This window comes from Dendropsophus ebraccatus, chromosome 5 (assembly GCF_027789765.1).
Source record: "Dendropsophus ebraccatus isolate aDenEbr1 chromosome 5, aDenEbr1.pat, whole genome shotgun sequence".
Classification (NCBI taxonomy): domain Eukaryota; kingdom Metazoa; phylum Chordata; class Amphibia; order Anura; family Hylidae; genus Dendropsophus; species Dendropsophus ebraccatus.
Window position 1 is genome coordinate 105,505,378 of NC_091458.1, and position 24,784 is coordinate 105,530,161.

A 24,784-nucleotide genomic window follows, 5' to 3' on the forward strand; every position below is an offset into this window, starting at 1 on the left:
TCCATCTAAAGGTGCGTTTACACGAAACGATAATTGGCCTGATCGTACGATTAGTGATGTCGGAGTAACGATTTTTTTTCATAACGATCAGCGTTTAGATGGTATGATATATCGTACGGAAAATCGTTTTGCGATCGCTTAAGCCTATCTCACACATTGGTTAAATCGGCGAACGACTGTTCACACGGAACAATCTGCGAATTTTTTTGCAAACGACGAACGACGATTTGATAACATGTTGAAAGATCAAAATGAACGATTTCTCGTTCGTCGTTTGATCGTTCGCTGCGTTTACACGTAAGATTATCGTTCGAATTCGATCGTTATTGCGCAAATTCGCACGATAATCGTTACGTGTAAACGCACCTTAAAAGGACCATCACAGCAGAATCACGTACAGGTTCTTGATTTTGCATTAAAGGGAACCAATCAGCCCAATTAGACTGATTTGGTTCCCTGCAGCACTGTATAAAGCTTCTGTGCAGCTCGCAGTATGTACTGGCCGCGGCGGCTGCAGCAGCTTTATACCTGCGTGTGGCAGGTTGTCATCTGGGTGGCTGCCCACCTGTGTCTAGTCACCTCAAGACATGGGCTGATTGGTTCCCTTTAGGGTGTGTTTACACAGACATTTATCTGTCAGATCATTGAAGCCAAAGCCAGGAACAGACTATAAATGGAAAACAGGTCATAAAGGAAAGATTGAGATTTTTCCTCTTCTCAAATCCATTTCTGGCTTTGGCTTCAATAATCTGTCAGATAAATTTGTGTGTAAAGGCTCCATTAATCTATGATTTCTCTTCAATGTCCAAGAGTTAAAGGACACCTGTCACCCCCTGTGCCGGGGTGACAGGCTCCCGACCCCCTGTTAGATCACTCTATACTCACGTGATCCCGCCGGGTCCCGCGTCCTGAGCCGGTCGGGTCACAGAGATCTCAGCGCCCGAAGCACGGCGCGCGCGCTGACAGCAGAGTCAGATGCCCATAGAGAATGAATGGGGAATCCGATGCTCCGTCATTCTCTATGGGCATCGGACTCATCTCTCAGCGCGCGCGCCGGGCTTCGGGCGCTGAAATCTCCGTGACCCGACCGGCTCAGGAAGCGGGACCCGGCGGGATCACATGAGTATAGGGGGATCTAACAGGGGGTCGGGAGCCTGTCACCCCGGCAGGGGGGTGACAGGTCCTCTTTAAAGGGGCTTTCCACCTACAACTAACTCGTCCCCTATCCAGTAATAGATCAGGGGGTCCCACTCTAATGCTGCGTTTGCACGAAACGATAATTGGCCCAATCGTACGATTAATGATGTCGGAGTAACAATTTTTTTTTCATAACGATCAGCGTTTAGACGGTATGATATATCGTACAGAAAATTAGTTTTGCGATCGCTTAAGCCTATCTCACACATTGGTTAAATCGGCGAACAACTGTTCACACGCAACGATCTGCGAATTTTTTTTGCGCACGATCAACGACGATTTGAGAACATGTTCAAAGATCAAAATGAACGATTTCTTGCTGGTCGTTTGATCGTTCGCTGCATTTACAGGTACGATTATCATTTGAATTCGTTCGTTATCGCGCAAATTCGCACGATAATCGTTACGTGTAAACGCACCATGACAGGATTCCCTATCACAACCATCTAGAATCCACCCATTTTGGGCACAGAGCAGTTGTAAACACTTACTGCAAATCACCATATTGTTACATACCTCCTCATATCCTCCACAAACAGCCCCGGAAACCACCATTCTGGGACACACATTCTCACATACCCCACCAGTACCACACACAGCACCATTCTGGGGCACACATTCTCACATAGCCCACCAGTACCACACACACCACCATTCTGGGGCACACCTCTTCATATACCCCACCAGTACCACACACAGCACCATTCTGGGGCACACCTCTTCATATACCCCACCAGTACCACACACAGCAGTGTAACCACCATTGTGTGGCACCCTTCCTCCTATCCCCCACCAACAATGGCGCCCATCTCCGCAATGAGCGAACTACTTCATTCAAAACATCTAGTACTAGTACTGGGTGCGCCTGTAGGCTCCTCCCCTTCCTAGACCGCACGGTCACATGACCGTGACATCATGCCTGCTAAGCGGCTCCGTCCCAGTCCAGTGTATGTCTCCTGGGGGTATAGCGGCTGCAGCGAGCGGAGTCCACAGCCGGGAGAGCCTCCTCCAGTAACTCCACGGCGCCCCGCTCAGGTATTCTGCGGTAATGTCCGGTACTGGGCTCCGGGTGGTCTGCATAGTGCCGGGGGGCTGGTAATAACATAATATCTGGTAATAACATTTATATTAGTGTGAGTGTATTATAGGTGTGGACATGTGCAGTGTGTTCTGTGCACACCAGTCTGTGCTCACATGCGTTTCTATATACATACATGCAGTGTATTCTATAGCTTTGTATGTGTTGTATATCATGTGTGACGCAAAGCAACATGGGAAACCAAGGCGATAATTCCCTAAGTTGTGGTGAATGTGCCAGGAGGAATATCAAAGGCTGGGGAGTCCCACTGGGGAGGTCTCCCGCTGGTGCCCTGTGGCTGGTGGCGGTCTCTTGCTGGTGCCCTGTGGCTGGTGGCGGTCTCTTGCTGGTGCCCTGTGGCTGGTGGCGGTCTCTTGCTGGTGGTGGTCTCTTGCTGGTGCCCTGTGGCTGGTGGCGGTCTCTTGCTGGTGCCCTGTGGCTGGTGGCGGTCTCTTGCTGGTGCCCTGTGGCTGGTGGCGGTCTCTTGCTGGTGCCCTGTGGCTGGTGGCGGTCTCTTGCTGGTGCACTGTGGCTGGAGGCGGTCTCTTGCTGGTGCACTGTGGCTGGTGGCGGTCTCTTGCTGGTGCACTGTGGCTGGTGGCGGTCTCTTGCTGGTGCACTGTGGCTGGTGGCGGTCTCTGGCTGGTGCACTGTGGCTGGTGGCGGTCTCTTGCTGGTGGCGGTCTCTTGCTGGTGCCCTGTGGCTGGTGGCGGTCTCTTGCTGGTGCCCTGTGGCTGGTGGCGGTCTCTTGCTGGTGCCCTGTGGCTGGTGGCGGTCTCTTGCTGGTGCCCTGTGGCTGGTGGCGGTCTCTTGCTGGTGCACTGTGGCTGGAGGCGGTCTCTTGCTGGTGCACTGTGGCTGGTGGCGGTCTCTTGCTGGTGCACTGTGGTTGGTGGCGGTCTCTTGCTGGTGCACTGTGGCTGGTGGCGGTCTCTTGCTGGTGCACTGTGGCTGGTGGCGGTCTCTGGCTGGTGCACTGTGGCTGGTGGCGGTCTCTGGCTGGTGGCGGTCTCTTGCTGGTGTACTGTGGCTGGGGGGGGTCTCCCGCTGGTGCCCTGTGGCTGGGGGGGGTCTCCCGCTGGTGTACTGTGGCTGGTGATGACACAGCTGGGTGGATGCAGGGTGACTCCATAGCAGGATGCTGGCTGACTGTACATCCTTATGGAGAGCTGTAATGATTTATGCTGTGAGAACCAGTTAGGCGGAGAGAGAGTAAGATGTAAAACGCCTGAGCAATCCGTCCCGGCGGGATCTGTGACATTCCAGCCAGCTTGGGGTTTCCCTGTATTATAGACCTGTTTGTTGTTATGTCTGTGACTTTTCTTTATTGAGATAACCCTGATTTGTGTATAAAAATCACTAAAATTTTATTTATTTGCATCAGATCCTGTGCTGAAGGGCTCCTGCTCCCCCGCTGCTCTTTATGGAGCTGCAGCCATGATGTATTGTCCTGGGACGTCAGCACAATGCTTATATGATCCACACGTCTCCACCGGGGCCAGCTGTTGGCTGCTGTGGGTCATGTGACCTGCGTCATCACTGCAGCTTTGTAAATAAAGACCAAGAAACTTTAGACTTGGGGGTGGGGGGATTTCTCATATTTTCATTGTCATTTTGAGCATTGAGATTTTTTTTTACAGACCTGAAAAACCACCAAGGGCTTTGTTCACATGTGTTGGATTTGAAATCTGTCACTTTTTTTTTTAATTATTATTTTTTAAAGGTGTTAGTCAGCAAAAAAAAAATTATTTTAAATCAACTAGTGCTTGAGATTTGTAATTTTACATTTTTTTTTTTTTTTTTTTTAAATGTTCTTTCCAGTCTGGAGAGCAGGAGAGATTTGCTATTGAGATTCATAAACAGCGGTGGCATCAGAGAGCACTGTTTCAGACTGGAAAGAATAACCACCTCCTGCAGGACATACAGCAGCTGATAAGTATTGGAAGAATTAAGAAGTAAATTACAAATCTCCAGCACCAGTTCATTTAAAATATATAATTTTTTTATATATAAATTATTATTTATTTTTTTTCTTTTGCTGAACTACCCCTTTAAGTAATTTATGAGCCTAAATGGATCTAGCAGGAAGGAGAAATATAAGGTTCACATTTTACTTCCTGTTGAAACGTTCTATTTGTTTTTTCATCTTTAGGTTAAAGTGTACCTGTCGTTAAAACTTTCAAAGTCTAAATCGTCAGTAGATGTGATATAAAGCAAGTTTGCGATTTACATTATTTATTTTTTAGTTATCATGGAAAACACAGGACTTCCTGTTTTCTGACCTTCATTTTTTTTGAGGAAACAAAAACAAAAAACAGGCAGAAAACAGGAAGTCCTGTGTATCCCCATCTGAGGATATCTGAGCGGTCACAGAGAGAAGGCAGTCATGTGACTGATGGACACATGGAGCCATGACTCTCTGTACTGGCCGGAATTACTGTGTTTAGTCTGTTTTTTTACAACCAGCACAAGTCTAAAAATCTGCCTTCAGGAGACTGGACCTGGATTTCTGGTAAGTTCAGCTTTGTTTAACAGCATAACAACAAAAATAATAATGAATGTATATGGCAAACTTGCTTTATGTCACATATACTGTTGATTTAGATTTTGAAAGTTATAATGACAGGGACACTTTAAAGCGACTCTGTACCCACAATCTGTCCCCCCCCCAAACCACTTGTACCTTTGGATAGCTGCTTTTAATCCAAGATCTGTCCTGGGGTCCGTTCGGCAGGGGATGCAGTTATTGTCCTAAAAACAACTTTTAATCCTACAGCGCTGTGTCTAACGGCCGGGGCTTACATTTGTATATGCATTAGGCTGGCACCACCTCTCCGTCCTTCCTCCCCACCCTCCTTAGCATTAGGAATGATCCAGGAGTCACTTGGTGAGTGGTGGAGTTGTATGACATGTTTTTTTCTGGTAGCTCAACCAGGAATTGCTGTGTAAGGGTGCATGCACGTCCGTCGTCAATCCAGAGAATGAACATGTTCATTCTTTGGACGGAGGGTGGACCCCACCCTTGCATAGCATGGAGTCTATGACATGGGCGGAGACTCGTGCGCCCACATTACTCCCTCGACGGGTTATCCGTCTCCATTCCATAGCGTGCATGCACCCTAAGGCTATGTTCACACTGCGTATGATTCCGTCCGTAGTTCGTATGCCGCCGTACATGTGCGGCTGAAACTACGGGCGTGGGAAAAATCGACATGCGGCCGGATGCGTACCAACCGCGAACATACGCCCGTAGTACAGTTATGCTTCCCTAGCTTGTTTCGAAGCGATCTGAGGCAGGTCATTTACTTGGAAATCTTCGCCCAGCCCCATAAACCACACAGAACCTTTTGGATCGAAAAGTCAACTTCAATTTGGCTGAAATAAGTACTTCGTACGGGACCGCATGGAAATCCACGGCCGTGAGTTTTAACATTTCCATCCTCAAACAATGGTCTTGTTCATTTTTCACGGCGCCGTACACGATCCGGCCGTAAGCTCATACATAGTGTGCACTGTGCGGGCGTATATCGTATACTTTCAAGCGAACGCATCAACCTTAAAACAACGTGCGTATATTCGCGGCTCGCACTACGGACGGAATCATACGCAGTGTGAACATAGCCTAAAAGAGGTTATCCAGATTAGGGAAAATATAGCCTAGTTTCCTTTTAAGAGCGCCACACATCAGCTCCATACTCTTACGGCTTGGTTTAGACTTGCATTGGAGGTCCATAGCAAGTTATTTAGCAGGATGTGGACAGACAAAAAAAAAATCTTTTTTTTTGTCCGGTAAAATACTGCATTAGAACTCAAAGGGCATAGGGACGCCAAATACAGGCCTGGCTGTTTGGTGTATTTATTTTACACAAATGATGAAGTAATTGTGTATTGTTAGAGATCTGTTTTGTGTAATCTGTCAACTACAGAGGACTTGTCTTGCGGAATATCCATTATTTGTTGTCCGTCTATTGTTGTCTATTAAAGTGACTCTGTACCCACAATCTGAACCCCCAAATCACTTGTACCATCAGCTGCTTTTAATCCAAGATCTGTCCTCGGGTCTGTTCGGCAGGTGATCCAGTTATTGTTGTAAAAAACAACTGTTAAACTTGCAGCCCTGTGCCCAACGACCGGGGCTTAGAGTATCTGTGCCCTAACTTTGCTCCACCCCTCTGTCCCTCCTCCCCACCCTCTTTATTATTAGGAATGCCACTGGAACATTTTCTCGTGTCTGAACATTGCACAGGTGCCTTAACGATCCAGCCCATGTTCAGTATTCACACAGCTGATGAATAGGAGACAGTCTGCTTGGAGCATTCCCAATGATGAGGAGGGCGGGGATGAGGGATAGAGAGGGTGTGCCAGCCTAATGCATACACAATCTAAGCCCCGACCTTTGGGCACAGGGCTGCCAGTTTAAAATTTATTTTTTAGGACAATAACTGCATCACCTGCAGAGCGGACCCCAGGACAGATTTTGGATTAAAAGCAGCTATCTGAAGGTACAAGCGGTTTTGGGGGGGGGGGGGGGGGTCAGATTGTGGGAGCAGAGTCGCTTTAAATCCCAAATCCAGTTCAAACTCCTCACCTTTTACCCATAAAGTTTTCCACTATTCTGCCCCTCTATATATCTCCTCCCTCATCTCCGCTTACCATCCTACCCGTGCTCTATGTTCTGCTAATGACCTTACACTAACATCTTCCATAATCAGAACCTCTCACTCCCGCCTCCAAGACTTCTCCCGTGCTGAACCAGTTCTCTGGAATGCTTTACCCAAAGACGAGACACTCATTTCCAATACTCAGTTTCAGTCTCCCCTTCTGCTGTCCCTTCACTTTTTACTCTATATCTTCAACAGTTCCATGCACTATGTACCTGTACTAAGAGATTGGGAGATGACTGGATCAACAAACGCTTATAGGCACTTTCCAATTCTATGCACAATGGCTGCACCATCTGCAAATAAAGCACCTGTAAGCTTTATCTGTAAGCTTTTGAGAGCAGCTTCTTCACTTTTTGTATTTTCATTTATTTTAATTAATCCTGTAACATGTAAGGCCCCGTTCCCACTGAGGAAAGGTAGCGGAATTCCGCTACCTTTCCTCAGTGGGAACGGGGCCTAAATGTAATCTCTGTATTATGATAAAAAAAATAGCACTGCAAAATCTGTTGGTGCTATATAAATAAAATGTGCACGATGGGACCTGGTACAGAGGTCAGAGCAGGAGCCGAAGGAACAAATGTAATGCCTGCTGATTAACCCTTTTTGTACTGCAGCACGTAAGGCTTACAGAAATCATCCTGCATAATAAAGCATACTTGCCTCCCTGGCTCCCAAGCTGACGCTATCCAGCCACTCTGTCCCGCTTTCAGATCTTGGGGCCATGAAGTTGCAGGTTTGCCCAGCCAACTGGTGACTGAGACGGGTTACACTGATGCAGCTGCTGATTGGCTGGACGGGCCTGCGACGCCCCAGGACCTGCAAGCGGCCAAACAGCATGATGGAGGGCCAATATAACAGCATCAGTGCTGAAACCAAGATAATCTCTCTGTGTAAAAGGACCCTAATTGAGTGTCGTTTGCTGGCTGTCAGTAATATACCAATCCTAGGGCTCATGCATGTATGCTCATGCGTCTATGTAAATGGTGGCTGTTGATTTAATATATGTGGTGATAACCTTGTAGATTATTGCTGCTGTGTCTAGTGGCTATTGAGGCCTATTGGTCACAAATCTCCTGTGCCCTAATGGATTAGGAGTATTGTTGAAACTTGGAACTGGAATGAAGCTGATAGTAATTTGAGAGTCAACAACAATTTACGAGCTGTATCACTTAGTCATATATTTAATTGGCTTATTTTCTTTTTAGCATTCAGTGTGCCTCAGTGTCTTACATCATATCTTAAAAAAATTGACCTGAGCCAGTATCCTCCATTATCATTAGATAAGCAGCAAAGAAGAAAATTAGGAATATTGTCCTGATACTACATACTGTTGAATGCAGGCTGTACTGTGGTCATTATGCTGCCAGTAGGCAAAATGAATACTTTCTCTACATCGACTATTCATGGGTATGTGTAAAGTTTGCCATATACTTTAGACTATTGTCTCCCGAACTCAATGTTTGTCTAGGACATCTCCGAACTGCAGCCCTCAAGCTGTTGCAATACTACTACACAGACACTCTAGGCCATGCTAGTTTGATACAGGGCTGCAAGTTTAAAAGTTGTTTTTTTAGGACAGATTGTGGGTACAGAGTCACCTAAAGGGCTTTATAGTGACTTTAAAAAAAATGTCAGTTGCAATTCACGCTCCAAACTGCTGACACTGTTTAGAAATCGATGAATGCAATGGGCCATAGGAACGATCCAGTAATCCGAACTGGCTTAATGATCGCCCCAGTTTATTGAGGGTCCAGCAAATGAGCACCGATTAGCGCTCATCATCTGCAGCCCATCCGCCTGTGTAAAGGGCCCTAAGCATTTACAACCGTTTATAACTGAGTCCCTTCACAAGCTGTAGTAGTCTGAAATGTTGTTGCCCTGCTAGATTACCCGTTTCTCAGTGCTTGTCCTGTAGGACATTCAGTATTAGCGGAATGTAGCAGTCAGTTCTCTCTGTGTAACTGATCGGGTCAGATGATCATAAAGGCTTGAAAATCACTTTAATTATTGTGTAACCTGAGCAGAAGCACAATCTGACACAATACTCCTGCCAGTCACTGATAGAGCTGGTCAAGCTAGTTGCCCAATAGTTGTTTCTATAAAAGCTTTTGTACATGGGGATATTTAATACCTCACATATGCACAGTAAATTCTAGCAAATAATAGGTAATGAAACCCTTGTAAAATAAAGCCATAGGAGGTTTTTAGAAACTCCTGTTGGTTATAGGGGTTGTTCACCAAAAAATATTTCTATCTAATCGGCTGGTGCCAGAGATTTGTAATTTACTTCTAATAAAAAAACCCTCAAATCTTCTAGTACTGAACACCTTCTGTATGTCCTGCAGGAAGTGGTATTCCAGTTTGAAGAGCAGGAGCAGTTTTCTATGGGGATTTGCTGCTGCTCTGGACAGTTCCTGACATGGTCAGAGGTGACAGCAGAGAGCACCCTGTTAGACTGGAAAGAAAACAACATTTGCTGCAGGACATACAGCTGCTGATAAGTACTGGAAGACTTGAGATTTATATCTGAAGTAAATTACAAATCTCTGGCACTTTCTGGCACCAGTTGATTTGAAAGATTTTTTTTGTAAACTACCCCTTTAAGGGGAGGGAATAATTGTCTGGCAACAACTTAATTCAGAGGAAAACTAACATTGGGTTAGACATCTCTAACCTGCTGTTATGTCCCTATAGCACAGGTAGTGCTGGGATGATTCTCAGCACCTTTTTTATAGGAGTTTTTAACTTTCTTTACTATGCAAAGGAACCAGTTTGGGGCTCTGGGGGCCCCTCAGTGCACCAATCTGCTCGCCCCTCATGGAGAAATGCTCTGCAGAGCTTATCACTGCAGAGCACTGGATGAATATATATTGGGATGGGCGGGCCAACTGGAATGGATTTTCTTGTGGAGTGCTCTTAACATTTTTTTTTCTCTATTTTTCAGGGTCCTAATTTCCTCCTGTTGTGAATCATCAGAAATATGGCCAGTGGTAAGTACTGCATACTTATCCCCCTTATCCCCCTAATCCCCCACTTCCAGTTAGGGGGATTTGGAGGCAGCATGCTCAGCTCACGCTGCTATAATAGTCATTGTTCTTTATTCACTATGCCTTCAATATAGCAGTCTGTAGGTGCTCTCCTGCCACCATCCACATTGATCACCAGCAACTCCAGGCAAAAAAATTCTACCAGGCACCACTTCTCCATCTCCACAATACCGATGGTATGCCTTGTTGACAAAGGTCCAAACGACCGAAACGTCCCCTGACATGTAATGAAAGTACCAAAGAGTATAATTGTACCTGTGATATTTACAAATAAAAGCTGGTTTTATAGGCGTTGGAACTCCTGGAGTCAAATGCAGTTAATGTATAAACAGTACAGTATATTTGTTATACAACCTGCACCAATTAACATCGTGCACAGACATACTACTCTTATTATTGTACAGGAACAGGGTATGTGCACACTGAAGAATCCGGGGCATTTCGCAGCTTGGTCGCGCCCATTACTGCCTGTGCCTTAGACTCCACGGACATCTACTCAATTCAAGGAAGTTAACTACCTACTGGGGGCACCTACTTAAAGAGGATGTACCACCAGGTACATCCTCTTTAACCTGAACCCACCTATCGAACGGCGCCGGCACAGGGAAGCCGGTGCTGCGGTCCGTTTTTCTGTTCATTCTAAGGGAGCCGCGTCATACAGGGGAGGGAATTACCTCCCACTGGGGGCGGACGGGCCGGCCTCCAGTGCTTGAGCACCGGCCGGTTCCCGTGCATAGAACGGCGCCGTGCACGGGAACGGGGCCTCTGTCCGAAAAAACGGACCGCGGCACCGCCTTCCCCGTGCCGGCGCCGTTCGATAGGTGGGTTCAGGTTAAAGAGGATGTACCAGGTGGTACATCCTCTTTAAAGGGGTTATCCACCGAAAATCTTTCTTTCAATTCAACTGGTTTCAGAAAGTTATAAAGATCTGTAATTTACTATTAAAAAATCTCAAGTCTTCCCATACTTATTAGCTGCTGTATGTCCTGCAGGAAATGTTTTATTTTCAGTCTGTCTGAGTGCTCTCTGCTGAGATTTTTAGTCGAGACAGGAACTGTCCAGAGCAGGAGAGGTTTTCTATGGTGATTCCAATAGAATGTATGTCTGTCTCGGCCAGAGATGTCAGCAGAGAGCACGGTGTCAGACTGAAAATAAAACAACATTTCCAGCAGGACATACAGAAGCTAATAAGTACGGGTAGACTTGAGATTTCGTAATAGAAGTAAATTACAAGTCACTTTACTTTCTGACACCAGTTGATTTGAAAGAAAAAGATTTTTGCTGGACAACCCCTTTAACTGGGGGAATTACCTACCTACTGGGGGTATCTACTTAAAGAGGTATTCCAATCTGTGTCTGTTATTCCCTACCCTATGTGGTGGTAAGAGTCATGTTTTAACAATTATTTTACCCTTGTTTAGCTGTGTTATTAGAGATGTTGCTTTTTGTGTATTGTTTTTTGTTCAGTAACATTATAGTAGTATTATTTAGTCACTGCAGTAGTAATGTGTTATTCTGGTGTGGACGTATTATATGCTATGCATGCACTGTATGCCTTGCCACTCTTACATTCAAGGGCCATGTGCGTGTGTGTCAGGGTGGGTAATACTTTACCTTGTCCCGGGTGCTGCCAACCCACATTATACCACTGGTTTGAGTCTAGCTTTCATGTAGAATTATGCAACTTGAATTATTGGTAAGGTATCATTAAAGATTTGAGTTTTGCAAAGCGCCACGCCTTTGTTTCCAGTTTGCCAATTATGTCCTGATAGGAGTGAAGCAGCCAGTTCAGCCAACTTGTAGTATCACATTTCTTTTCTCACGGATGTAAACAACTCATTTTGCTGCTGTTTTATTCATGATCATGTTTCCTCTCTACAGTATGTTTGCTGGTGGCACATATGAATTTTTAATGTTGTATGTCTTTTTTTTTTTTTTCGGAAAATAAATTCTCAATCTGTCCAAGTTTTTTAAAAGTGTGATGGGAAATAAAGGTAAGGGCGTATTGACACGTCAGTGTATTTTTCATCTGCTATTTTTCATTAGCAATCTGCAAATCTCCATCCATACTGCGTTTTTAATTTTTGTGTATCAGCAAAAAATACGAAGTGTGGTTATTAATAATAATCTAGTCACTATTTGCAGGTTGCAGATCCATATTTTTGCTGATAGCATCTGCAAAAATTTGGATCCCATAGGGTTATATTAATGTCTGTGGAGAAATTTCAGTCCGCACTGGGCCTGTCCTCTTCTTTTTTTTTTTTTTGCGGTACGGATCACAGCCCTGTCCACAACTACGGATGTTGTGAATGGAGCCATTGAATTACATTGATCTTATTTGATTTGTGGACGTGTAAATAGGGCCTAAGCCTGTTGTCCCCTAAATCTTAAAGTGCAAGTCCAAACAAGTGCTTTAAAGTGTAGCTGTACATTCAAAAGATTTTTAATACATTTTACTGTTATCTTTTGTGTGTATCTATCCTATATATTTAAAAAAAATGTGCATTGCTTTGCACTCTACACTTTATATAGGGTAAATTGCCTTTTGCTCAAGGCCCCTTCAGTACACATTAGTGTTTATGCAGCGTAGCAGTCTGTTCTGCTGATATCATGAAGCTACTGAACACTAAAAGCTATGTGGATCCTCAGAATCCTAGTTTGCTTTCAGTTGGAGACTGATAAACTGAGAAACATATGTTTGCAATACAGTTTGCCATTAGGTAAAAGTTATGTTATTTAAACCTGTTTGTTTAGAAATACAATCAATTTTAATGGTGTTTGTGTCTGTAATGCTTGGCCAGTTCAGCTTGTAGGTTTGCAATCGCCCTAAGGTCTCATGCACATGTATGGATTTTGGATCGGTTTTTGTATGTATTGTAGTCTGTTTTTATGTAAAGACACACAAAAGTTTTCTTCTTACTTTTTTTGATCATGCAGGATTAGGAATGTTATTAGTTTAGACAATTACAGATGTAGTGATACCGAATATGTTTGTTTTTATCACATTTTTTTTAGTGCAGATTTAAATTCTGGTTACAGTGACTCTGTGTCGTATTCTCTCGCCCCAACCCATGAGTCATGGCTTAGGAGGGGATTAAAGAGATTTTCCAGCCTGCTAGCACACTATAGTGAGAGAAGAGGAAAAATAATGGAAAAAAGGATACTCGCTCCTCCACTTGCTCCCAGTCCCATGCCACCACTTCCCCAGACCTCTCTGTGTACTGAGCACTGGCTACCAGAGTCAATCATCACTGGTCAGTTGGTTGTAGTCACCCGTGTATGGTGATGTCACGGTATACACAATTTTACACAATTTTCTGTGTAAATGGACCCTCAAACAACGCGATCTACAGCGATCGCAGTGTTTAAGGTACTCAGTTACAGGACAAGCTTGTGTCACTGAGTGATCGGGACTGTGGGGGGCTCGATTGCTTTTACCAACGGGTGGGGGTAAGTCACTTACCTTTTATCCTGTCTGATCGGCCATCCATGCATAGAGTCTGCTCTCAGGCAGGCTGTATGCATAGATCACCGATAACACTGATCTATGCTATGCTATGGCATAGCATAGATCAGTATATGCAATCTATTGATTGCATATTTTAAAATAAAATAAAAAAAATGTAAATAAAAAAAAGGTTTTTAAAGTATTTTTTTAAAAAAACCTTATAACCCCCCCAAAAATAAAAGTTTAGTATACCTTCTTGCCTAATATAACAATAAAAATATAAAAAAATAAACAACATATACCAAAGCGTGTGGAATTGTCCAATCTATTAAAATATAACATTATCGTTCCCGCACAGTGAACAGCGTAAACGGGAGAAAAAAACAGCAGGATTGCCATGGTTTTTTTTTTTTTGTTTGTTTTATTATATATCCGATTTTTTTTTTTTTTTTTTTTTTTTTTTTTTTATAAAAATCGTTCAAAATTTTTCAGTTTCACGAATATGATATTATTAAAAAATAGAGATCATGGCGCAAAAAATGACACCCCCAACCAGCCCTGTAGGTGGAAAAATAAAAGCGCTATGGCTCTTAGAAGGTGGGGAGGAACATTGCATTAATTTGACCCAGACATCTGTACATCAATGGGCTTGGTTTTGAAGGGGTTAAAGAGGTTATTCAGGATCACAAAAACATAGCTACTGCAGAAAAAGCGGCATTCTTGTCCCCATGTGGTGGTGTAGCTCACTGACGTGAATATAGCTGGGTTGTAATACCACACACAACCTGAGGACAGGTGGGGCACTGTTTTTGGAGAAAAGCAACCATTTAAAACATCACTGTTGAAGTCATTTTTACTGTTGTATTATACTGTAGATTTTACATGTGCAGAAAAGCAGCTGTTTCTTCCCACGTGGATTTGCCCATAAACAGAAGCCACGACAAGGAGGTTCCTTACTATCACTCTACTGTCAGGTGAGGGAGCTGAGCATTTTTCCCCATACTGGCTAAATTTTGTTGTTCGCTCTAGAAAATGTCCTGGTTTAGTGGTCTCACCTGACTGACTGTAAAAAGACTGTGTTGGCTCTCTGTGCTGGCACACAAATTGCTGGATTGCTCTTAGCAGATGCGATTTGATAGGCCCCGGGGATCTTTCTACAAGAGAGAATGCAATTTATCAGAAGAAAGCACGTGCCGGCCATGAATTGCAGCATTGTAGTGACCAGCTCTTTGCCAACTGTTGATTGTTAGAAGCTCTTTTCACTTCTTTATCTGTGTATCTCCCTTTATTCACACATAAAGCCAAGCAATTACTTAGTGGTGTTTAATTGTTAGCGGTGTGTAAACGCTGTTGATCACAGTGTAGATCACAATATTGACATTATTATATACCAATATACACTCACCGGCCACTTTATTAGGTACACCATGCTAGTAACGGGTTGGACCCCCTTTTGCCTTCAGAACTGCCTCAATTCTTCGTGGCATAGATACAACAAGGTGCTGGAAGCATTCCTCAGAGATTTTGGTCCATATTGACATGATGGCATCACACAGTTGCCGCAGATTTGTCGGCTGCACATCCATGATGCGAATCTCCCGTTCCACCACATCCCAAAGATGCTCTATTGGATTGAGATCTGGTGACTGTGGAGGCCATTTGAGTACAGTGAACTCATTGTCATGTTCAAGAAACCAGTCTGAGAGGATTCTAGCTTTATGACATGGCGCATTATCCTGCTGAAAGTAGCCATCAGATGTTGGGTACATTGTGGTCATTGTGGGATGGACATGGTCAGGAACAATACTCAGGTAGGCTGTGGCGTTGCAACGATGCTCAATTGGTACCAAGGGGCCCAAAGAGTGCCAAGAAAATATTCCCCACACCATGACACCACCACCACCAGCCTGAACCGTTGATACAAGGCAGGATGGATCCATGCTTTCATGTTGTTGACGCCAAATTTTGACCCTACCATCCGAATGCCGCAGCAGAAATCGAGACTTATCAGACCAGGCAACGTTTTTCCAATCTTCTACTGTCCAATTTTGATGAGCTTGTGCAAATTGTAGCCTCAGTTTCCTGTTCTTAGCTGAAAGGAGTGGCAACCGATGTGGTTTTCTGCTGCTGTAGCCCATCTGCCTCAAAGTACGATGTACTGTGCGTTCAGAGATGCTCTTCTGCCTACCTTGGTTGTAACGGTTGGCTATTTGAGTCACTGTTGCCTTTATATCAGCTCGAAACCGGTCTGCCCATTCTCATCTGGCATTTTCCGCCCACAAAACTGCCGCTCACTGGATGTTTTTTCTTTTTCGGACCATTCTCTGTAAACCCTAGAGATGGTTGTGCGTGAAAATCCCAGTAGATCAGCAGTTTCTGAAATACTCAGACCAGCCCTTCTGGCACCAACAACCATGCCACGTTCAAAGGCCCTCAAATCACCTTTCTTCCCCATACTGAAGCTCGGTCTGAACTGCAGGAGATTGTCTTGACCATGTCTACATGCCTAAATGCACTGAGTTGCCGCCATGTGATTGGCTGATTAGAAATTAAGTGGTAACGTGCAGTTGGACAGGTGTACCTAATAAAGTGAGTGTATATTAAAGGAAACTATTAGCAAGTTAGACGAATCTAACCTGCTGATAGCTCCTCTAGCGTCTGGGACGCTGAGGAGAAAGTTATGTGCCTTACCTTCCTCCTCTGTGCTGGTCCTGCACTGTTTGTTGGGGTCAACTCCGCTCTGGAGCACTACCAAGCCCTCCGACCCACCTCCTGCATTTGTTATCATTAGAAGGGGTGGGCCGGATCAGGGCCGTAGCTAGGGGGGGTAAAGGCGGCAGCTGCCCCAGGCGCCGAGACCAGGGGGGGCGCCATCACAGGGAGCGGAGAGAGAAGGATCACAGTGGATGAGGCAGCCTGGAAGCGTCCTGCCCTCTGTCAGTGTGGGGAGGCAGGGGACGATTTTTGCTTGATCAAAAAAGGTATTCCTCATACTGTACTGTCTCCTGGCTGCTGATTAGCTATAATTTGCGCAAAACCACTGCGTTTTTACCGCGATTTTGCGCAAATTAGGGCAGCCAGAAAACAGTACAGTAAAGAGATGGTGAAGGACCTTGACATGTGACTATGTCACCGCAGGTCCTGTATGTACACTGCACTATGGAGGAGGAAGAGAGAAGATACAGGTGTGTGGGAGGGGGAGGACAATCAGGGGTGCACAGTCTGGGGAAGGGAGGGGGACAGGGGGGTACAGGGTAAAATTGGCTGGGATGGGGGGGCACACAAGAGTGTCCAGTGTCTATTTAGGGGTCTGATCTGGTTGTACATTATTCCATACTTAACCCCTTAATAACTGCCCTCTCCAAATATATATCACATTTATATAAACCTTACCTGCTATCTGCAGGCGTAGGGAACCTTGGCTCTCCAGTTGTTGCAGAACTACAACTCCCATCATGTCTGGACAGCCAAAGTTTTAGCTTTGACTGTCCATGTATGATAGGAGTTGTAGTTTTGCAACAGCTGGAGAGCCAAAGTTCCCTACGCCGATCTATAAAGCACCTGTACCTGTCATTTTTTCTAAATTATTTCTATTTTGAATTTGGTGTTGGCATACCCTACTGGAGGTTTTACTGCTGTTGTCTCTGCTGCTGAGTGGAGTTGATTGAACATAGAGTTCTATAGAGCCTAGGAATTCCCGAACATTCACGAACCTGCTGAGGAGAGTGCCCGGGTACCGACTGGAATTCCTATTACCTAGGCTGAATCCCGGAATTCCAGTCAGTACCCGGGCACTCTCCTCCTTCCCCACGGACCGGGAAGGCATCAGCAATCTAATGCAGCAGGTTTGTGAATGTTCGAGTTCAATTGAACCTAGGAGTTCGATCAACTCTACTGCTGAGCGTACCTGTGCATTAGGAGACTGCACCATAGAATCACATTACACTGGGTGTCACACTGGAGATAGATCAGGAAGCTTTGCCTCCTAATTCACAGGTACAGACAGCAGGGAGCGGAGGCAACGGCGCCTCCGTTAGGGTACTTAGGGACCAAATTTTAAATGGGAACATTCCAGGTACACAGTAAATATGACCTTATGTATCCCATATTGTGAACACCACACTAGTGCTGCCGGTACAGATGACCGAATCTAAACAATTGCTGATCTACACTTCATAAAGGCTACAAACACACTTTGTGTGCAAGACTCGCTGTGGATCCCGACCCTATACTTTCAATGGCAGACGAACACGCAGCAGGGATGTACATCCTTGCTGCGAGTTTGTCTGCAGCCCACCCCTTTAACCCGCCGGCTGCCGGAGACTGTACATTACCGGGTCCCCGCTCCTGCTTCGGCGGTTCCTGGCACGTCCCGCTGCAGTGCACTGATTGGCCGAGCGGGAAGTGAAGACACCAGGAACCACCGAAGCAAGCAGGAGCGGGGACCCGGTAATTTATAGTCTCCGGCGGCCGTTGGGATAACGGGGCGGGCTGCGAGTTTGTCTGCCATTAAGTAAATGGGGATGGATACGCCAAGTGTGTTTGTACCCTAAAAAAAAAAAATATATATATATATATATATATATATATATATATACACATACATGGGCACCCCTGTATTTACTGCGCATACGGGGGGGGGGGGACGCCAAATTGAATCTTTGCCCCGGGAGCAGGAGAGCCTAGCTACACCTCTGAGCCGGATGACGCAGAAGTGCTCCAGAGGAAGGTAAGGCACATACGCTATAGGGGGCTGTCAGCAGGTTAGATTGGTCTAACCTGCTGATAGTTTCCCTTTAAAGGGATTATCCAGCGCTACGAAAACATGGCCACTTTTCCCCCTACTGTTGTCTCCAGTTCAGGTGCGGTTTGCAATTAAGCTCCATTTACTTCAATGGAACTGAGTTTCAAAACCCCACCCAATCTGGAGACAACAGTAGGGGGAAAGTGGCCATGTTTTTGTAGCGCTGGATAACAAAGGTTCCCCACCAGAAGTCACATTACCTTACAAATACATTTACCGTGCAGTGGATGCTTCAAAGGTAGTATTCAGCTAACCTTTGAGTACATTCTGAAAAGGCTTGTCTGTGATTAGACCGCTCCCATTAAGTACATGAGTTTAAATAGGACATGCCATCTTCTCAGTTATGCAATGAATTTCGGTTTTTTTGTATTGGCATGTAAAAGTACATTGTGTTTGTAGATTTCCTTGAAGTAAATTTCATTGCATTGCTATAATAATGTTTGAGCTCTGCTGGTAAGGAAACCAGTATCTACCCTGCTTATCCATTAGCACAGGGTTTAGCTTACTCTGCAGTTTATCCTGTCAGTGTATGAGAAACCGGAAGGGAGTGGACGTAGCCCATATATTGAGGATTAGGCAGTGTAAACTCTGCATGTGCGTCCACTATGCAACAGCACTGGTGGAGGATGTAACCCAGGATGACCAATTCCCTATTGACCTAGCATTGTCAGGTCATCCTCAGTGTGTCTAAGAATATTCTGTATAGAGACTAATTAGAGACTTCTGTGGTGACACCAACCCAGTCTGCTCTAGTTCTATAAAACCTATTTAAATTGCAGTCAGTATCACCCTTCATACATGGCCTCAGTGGTGCTCCACTCATTATACCAATAGGACATCTTATAAGAAAGCTGTAAATACATGTAGACTTGCCCTCTGAATGTGTCCTGAAGATTTCCTGATTTAGCTGACGAGTAATGTGATGCTTTCTGAAATAGCCTGTCTGGAGAAATCTGAGTGTGATACTTCTTGCTACACGGCTATCAAGGGCATTTGAATCCAGCGGTGAATATAATTCCACTTTATTGCAATAGTTATATAGAGACTGAAGCCAAGTTTGTTAGTTTATCTGTTAGCTATTAGTAAAGCTGAAGGGCAAAGTGCCATCAGCATATTCTTTTAACTCTGAAATGGCCTCCAAGGCTGTGTTTTACCATATGCACAGGGCCATCTTTCCCATAGGGCAGGGTAGGCGGCTGCCTGGGGGGCCATGTGTAATAGGGGGCCCCTCTGCCCGCAGTTACAGCTCTGAGCATCCTCTCCACCGTTCCTCTATCCATGTAGCGGCAGCCACAGTCTGTATAAATGAACCATGTTTATGCCCCTCTGTAGCTATGTATGAGCCATGTTGTTGGGGGAGAGGATTTGGGCCATTCACGTTTGGTTAAGGGGAGGGGGTGGCAGTTCACAGTTCTGCCCAGGGGCCCATAATACTCTTGAGACTCCCTGCTTATGCATCCTTTTCTAGACAATTGTAATGCTCCAGTCCTGAGCCACAATATGTATCAATACCTCAAAGATCAGACTTGGGCATTTCATCAGTATTACAGAATACATGCACTCATTGGCTGTCTTGTAGTGCCTCTCTACAGCACAGTGCAGTGTGTTCTGTACTACTCTTTACCTGTACCAGGATCAGCTGCTTCTTTGGACACTAGGTGAGGGCAGGTTCATTTTTTTTACTGTTACATTGTGTATCTATATAGTACCATGAAGACGCTCCTGTAGTCTACATAGGTGATTTACAACTTTCAGTAGTTTCTACTGACTATTATTTGTAAGGATTTGCTTTACCTGTATTGGTTATCTTGTCCAGACTCCAGATGAAATGTTGTTAAAATAGGATGATGAAAAATAGGTCTCCAATGTCTGCATCCTGCCATCAACTAGAGCCTATTCTGCAGATAGGCCATCAGTAGTATTTGCTGTGATAGCCCTTTTAGAGAGCCTGCATCATTTTTGTGTCCCGTTACATGCGGTTTTGCTGGTAAACTTGCCCAACAGAAAAATGGTATCTTTGAGCAGGATGTAAAAACACAATGTGCAGTTCCCACACAGTAGTTTTGCAACCAAAACAAGGAGTTGATTAAAAACACAGAAAGGCTTTGTTCACACACTGTTAAAATTGAGCGGATGGCCATCATTTAACAGCAAATAATGGCCGTTGCTTCAAAACAATGGCAGTTGTTTTTTATTTTTTTTTAAACAGCATTTATTTGTCATTAAATGATGGCCATCCACTCAATTTCAACAGTGTAAGAACATATCCTTTCTGTGTTTTCAATCTACTCCTAGTTTCGGTTGCAAAATACAGACCAAAATACTGAGCAAAAATGTTGGAACATAGCCCTACGCTGTGTTCACCTGTGCTCATCTGTACAAACTAAATCCTTGACACAATGTTATGTACTTTTTGCAGTTTTGTTGCAATTGGTTTTTTTTTTTTGTTTTTTTTTAACATAATTAGAGCCTTAGGGCCAGGTCACGCTGAGTAAACACTGCGTAATTCCGCGACAGACCTCTCCGCCGCGGAATCCCGTCGTGCTCAGTGTGCTGCTGTAAGTGAATGAGAGGGCGCACGCTCGTCCGCTGCCGCCGCTCTCCGCTCGAAGAGGTAACATGTTACTACTTTGAGCGGAGAAGAGAGGGAGCAGACGAGCGTGTGCTCTCTCAACATACATTTTCAAAGTTTGTTGAAACAACAGTGCCTATTTTAAAGGAGAAGTCCAGTGAAAATGTTTATTAAAGTATTGCATTGCCCCCCAAAAGTTATACAAATCACCAATATACACTTATTACAGGAAATGCTTATAAAGTGCTTTTTTTCCTGCACTTACTACTGCATCAAGGCTTCACTTCCTGGATAACATGGTGATGTCACGACCCGACACCCAGAGCTGTGCGGGCTGTGGCTGCTGGAGAGGATGATGGCAGGGGGACACTGAAGGACACAGGGCACTGGAGGGACACTGAGCATCCACCTGCCATCATCCTCTCCAGCAGCCACAGCCCGCACAGCTCTGGGAGTCGGGTCGTGACATCACTATTTTATCCAGGAAGTGAAGCCTTAATGCAGTATTAAGTGCAGGGAAAAAAGCACTTTATAAGCATTTCCTGTAATAAGTGTATATTGGTAATTTGTATAACTTTTGGGGGACAATACATTACTTTAATAAAAATTTCGCTGGACTTTTTCTTTACATTCAGCTGCTGTGTTTCGTAGTGGACTATACCGAAAACTAGTGCAGACTATGGACATGGGCATAATAGAGCTTCCTTTTGGTGTCCGTATTGGTGTGACAAGACCAGGCCTGGCCATGGGTCTGATAACCTGAACCGACAGTTTTCACTTCAGGTCATCAGAAATGCTGTAGGGCTCAGTGTTGTGTAGTGATATTGATGCAAATATGTGTACGCAGTATGGTCACAAATAAAGCCACATGAGCTTGGTGTGGGAAGTGTGACCATTTTTAGGTGAGGCAAAACTTTGCACAGTATTCTGTTTTGTTGCCTGAGAATGTCATTGCCAGCCAGGCTCCCACATGCACAGGTCCTGACACCATGTACAACCAGCAATGGATCTCGTCACAGGCACTCACTGTACTTCTTCTTTGATACAAGACTTGAGAAAGATTTATTATCTCCCTCAATTTATTACTAGAGGATGCAGGACCTATTGGTCCTATAAGGTGTGTCATTCATGCTGCATTAGGTTTTGTTGGTAGGGAGCAGGGAGGAGCCTGTGTCAATGATGGGTAAGTAAAGCTCAGGGCCCCCGGGGAGGGCATTGCTTGACCATTATACCAGGAATAGCTGTAAGAATAATCTGACACAGAGTTTGAAAAAACTAAAAACCAAACAAAATGTAGCAAATTATGTGCACAGTTCACTTTTGTTTTGCATCTGTAAGATTCATCTGTTTCATGTTTATCTACTGCGATGTTGTGTGTGTGTGTGTGTGTGTATGTGTATATGTATGTATGTATGTATGTTTATTTTTCTATTTTATATGTCACTGATGCTTTCTTTATGGAGGTGTAGGTGTCTGAAGCAGCACTGTTTTGCAGGAAATAGAAACAAATGCAGCCCCAGTCAATGTTTACTGGTTAAAAATGTTCCTTCGTGTTTTGACTGTCTGTAGCTGCATTGTCCTCTTTTTGTGCTTTTACCTACTGCCAAGAAGCTATCCACTGCTGTTATTTTTAGCTGTGGAATTTCCTCTGGTGAGCTCAGTATGCCGCTGGTGATAAACTTCTCTGCAGCAGAATGCACAATCTGACTGATGCATTGGGAACAGGAGCCTTTGTCCTTAGGAATTAGTGTCAGATCTGTGAGGTGAACTTCTCATATGCTCTGCCTGTGTGTTCATATTTTCACTGCCCTCTTTAGCTTTGTTATAGTGGGTCATACATTTTTCTTAGCACATTTTTTTCATAGCTCTTTGCTTACATTGCTATTGTGTGACTGTCCCCATTCATTTCTTTCAAAATGGTTAAGCATTAGGTTATGAACCCTGTTCTGAATATAGGTGGAGGGTCTCAGAGGTAGGACCTTGAAATGTTAGATATTTTTAGCGTATCCCATGGGCGCTTCTTGCATAAGGCCAGTTGACAGGGTTGCCTTAGGTGGCCCCACCCCATGGCTCTCCACAAACCACATGTCAAATCCTGGACTTGTTGACGGCACTGGCATCAGCACCCAGCAGAGGCCGGGTGCAGCACCTAGCCCTTTAACTGTAACCACAGTTAAAGCGACTCTGTACCCACAATCTGACCCCCCAAACCACTTGTACCTTCAGATAGCTGCTTTTAATCCAAGATCTGTCCTGGGGTCCATTTGGCAGGGGATGCAGTTATTGTCATAAAAACAACTTTTAATCCTGCAGCGCTGTGTCTAAAGGCCGGGCTTACATTTGTATATGCATTAGGCTGGCACACCCTCTCTGTCCCTCCTCCCCACCCTCCTCATTATTAGGAATGCTCCAGGCAGATTGTCTCCTATTCGTCAGCTGTGTGTATAATGAACGTGGGCTGGATCATTAATACACCTGTGCAAAGCCCAAACAGCAGTAAATGTTCCTGGATCATTCCTAATGATGAGGAGGGCGGGGAGGAAGGACAGAGGTTGTGCCAGCCTAATGCATATACAAATGTAAGCCCCGGCCGTTAGACACAGCGCTGCCGGATTATAAGTTGTTTTTAGGACAATAACTGCATCCCCTGCCGAACGGACCCCGTGTAAGTGGACTGCACTGGAGTCAGGTGAGTATGTTGGTGTTATTTTTAATAGTACAGGGTGATGCCTACATAAAGGATACCTACTGGGGACACTAACTACCAGGGCGGTTGATTCGCTATGGGGGGACACTACCTGCACAGAGAGGCCTGGAAACTACATGGAGGCATAAAGGGGCTTGCTACTATATGGGACTGCATGGAGATGCCTAACTAATATAAAGAGGGTCTTTTCTATTTGGTAGCCTAGATGGGCCTTAATACTATATGTGGGCACAGAGCAAGGAAACTAAAATGATTCTCTGGCAGATTCAGCAGTCAGTCATGGCTCGGGCCAGATTGTTCCACCTGTGAGTCACTAGTTATAAGTCACTGTCATCATTTATGCAGTCTGCAGAAAATGTGTAGCACTGGTATCTACCAACACATTGTCAAGACAGGGGCATAGTTAGGGGTTCAGCCTAGGGGGGCAAGTGAGTCTGAGTGGGCCTCTAACCGATTAGGTTACCCATCACTTGCCAGGAGATCATCTCCCAGTCCCCAAGTAGTCTTGTTCCCATTCCCTCTCATATTTCCTCCTCATTCCTCTCAGCCTTTAAACCAGTGACAGAGGAAGAAGTCTCTAGACTCTCCTCCTTTTCCCACCCCACTACCTGCCCTAGTGACCCCTTTCCCTCACACATTGTCCAGTCTCTCTCTCCTTCTCTCAATACTTGTTTAACTAAAATCTTAAACCTTTCCTTTTCCTCTGGCATGTTTCCCACAATTTTTAAACAGTCTATCACACAGTTACTGAAAAAAACATCTTTGGACCCATTCTGCGTTGCCATTTATTGACCTGTCTCTTTCTCCTTTTATCTCCAAACCTTTGTAACCGTCTGGTCCTGCTATCTCTCTGAAAACTCTCTTCTTGACACTGACCATTCCTTTAGTATGGTTTTCAATACCATCTTTATGCTGATAAACCTATCTATATACCTCCTCCTGTGACATCACCCCTACACTCCTTCAAAACACCAGTAACTAACATTATGTCCTCCGTATTCCTGAAACCCAATCTTGCTAAAACTGAGCTGCTTGTGTTTCCTCCCTCTGCTAACCGCCCTCCACCTGACATTTCCATGTCTGTCTGTCTGTCTGTCTGTGGTAAAACAATAACCCCTAGACAGCAAGCTCACTGCCTGTGGGTTCTGTACTTCTCTCATCTGTCCTTTACACTCACAAAGATATTTTATATGGGTTTTATGTGATAGACTAATACAAAGTATCAAGTAATTGGGAAGCATAAAGGAATTAATACCTATTTTTCAA

At 44.7% G+C, this 24,784-nt stretch overlaps 1 protein-coding gene across 3 annotated transcripts in view; it reads left to right on the forward strand.

The window, feature by feature from the left end:
- Positions 1 to 2,117: 2,117 nt before the first annotated feature.
- PRRG1 (proline rich and Gla domain 1) overlaps positions 2,118 to 24,784 on the forward strand; it is a 29,041-nt gene continuing 6,374 nt past the window's right edge. Inside the window, exons 1-3 of one of the 3 annotated variants that reach the window (XM_069970907.1) lie at positions 2,118 to 2,232; positions 9,286 to 9,441; positions 9,885 to 9,930. In XM_069970907.1, the coding sequence (XP_069827008.1) occupies positions 9,921 to 9,930 (10 nt within the window). In that variant the 5' untranslated portion in view covers positions 2,118 to 2,232; positions 9,286 to 9,441; positions 9,885 to 9,920. Of the gene's footprint in view, positions 2,243 to 9,285; positions 9,442 to 9,884; positions 9,931 to 24,784 lie in introns of all 3 variants that reach the window. The other 2 variants (XM_069970910.1, XM_069970906.1) reach the window with 2 other exon arrangements.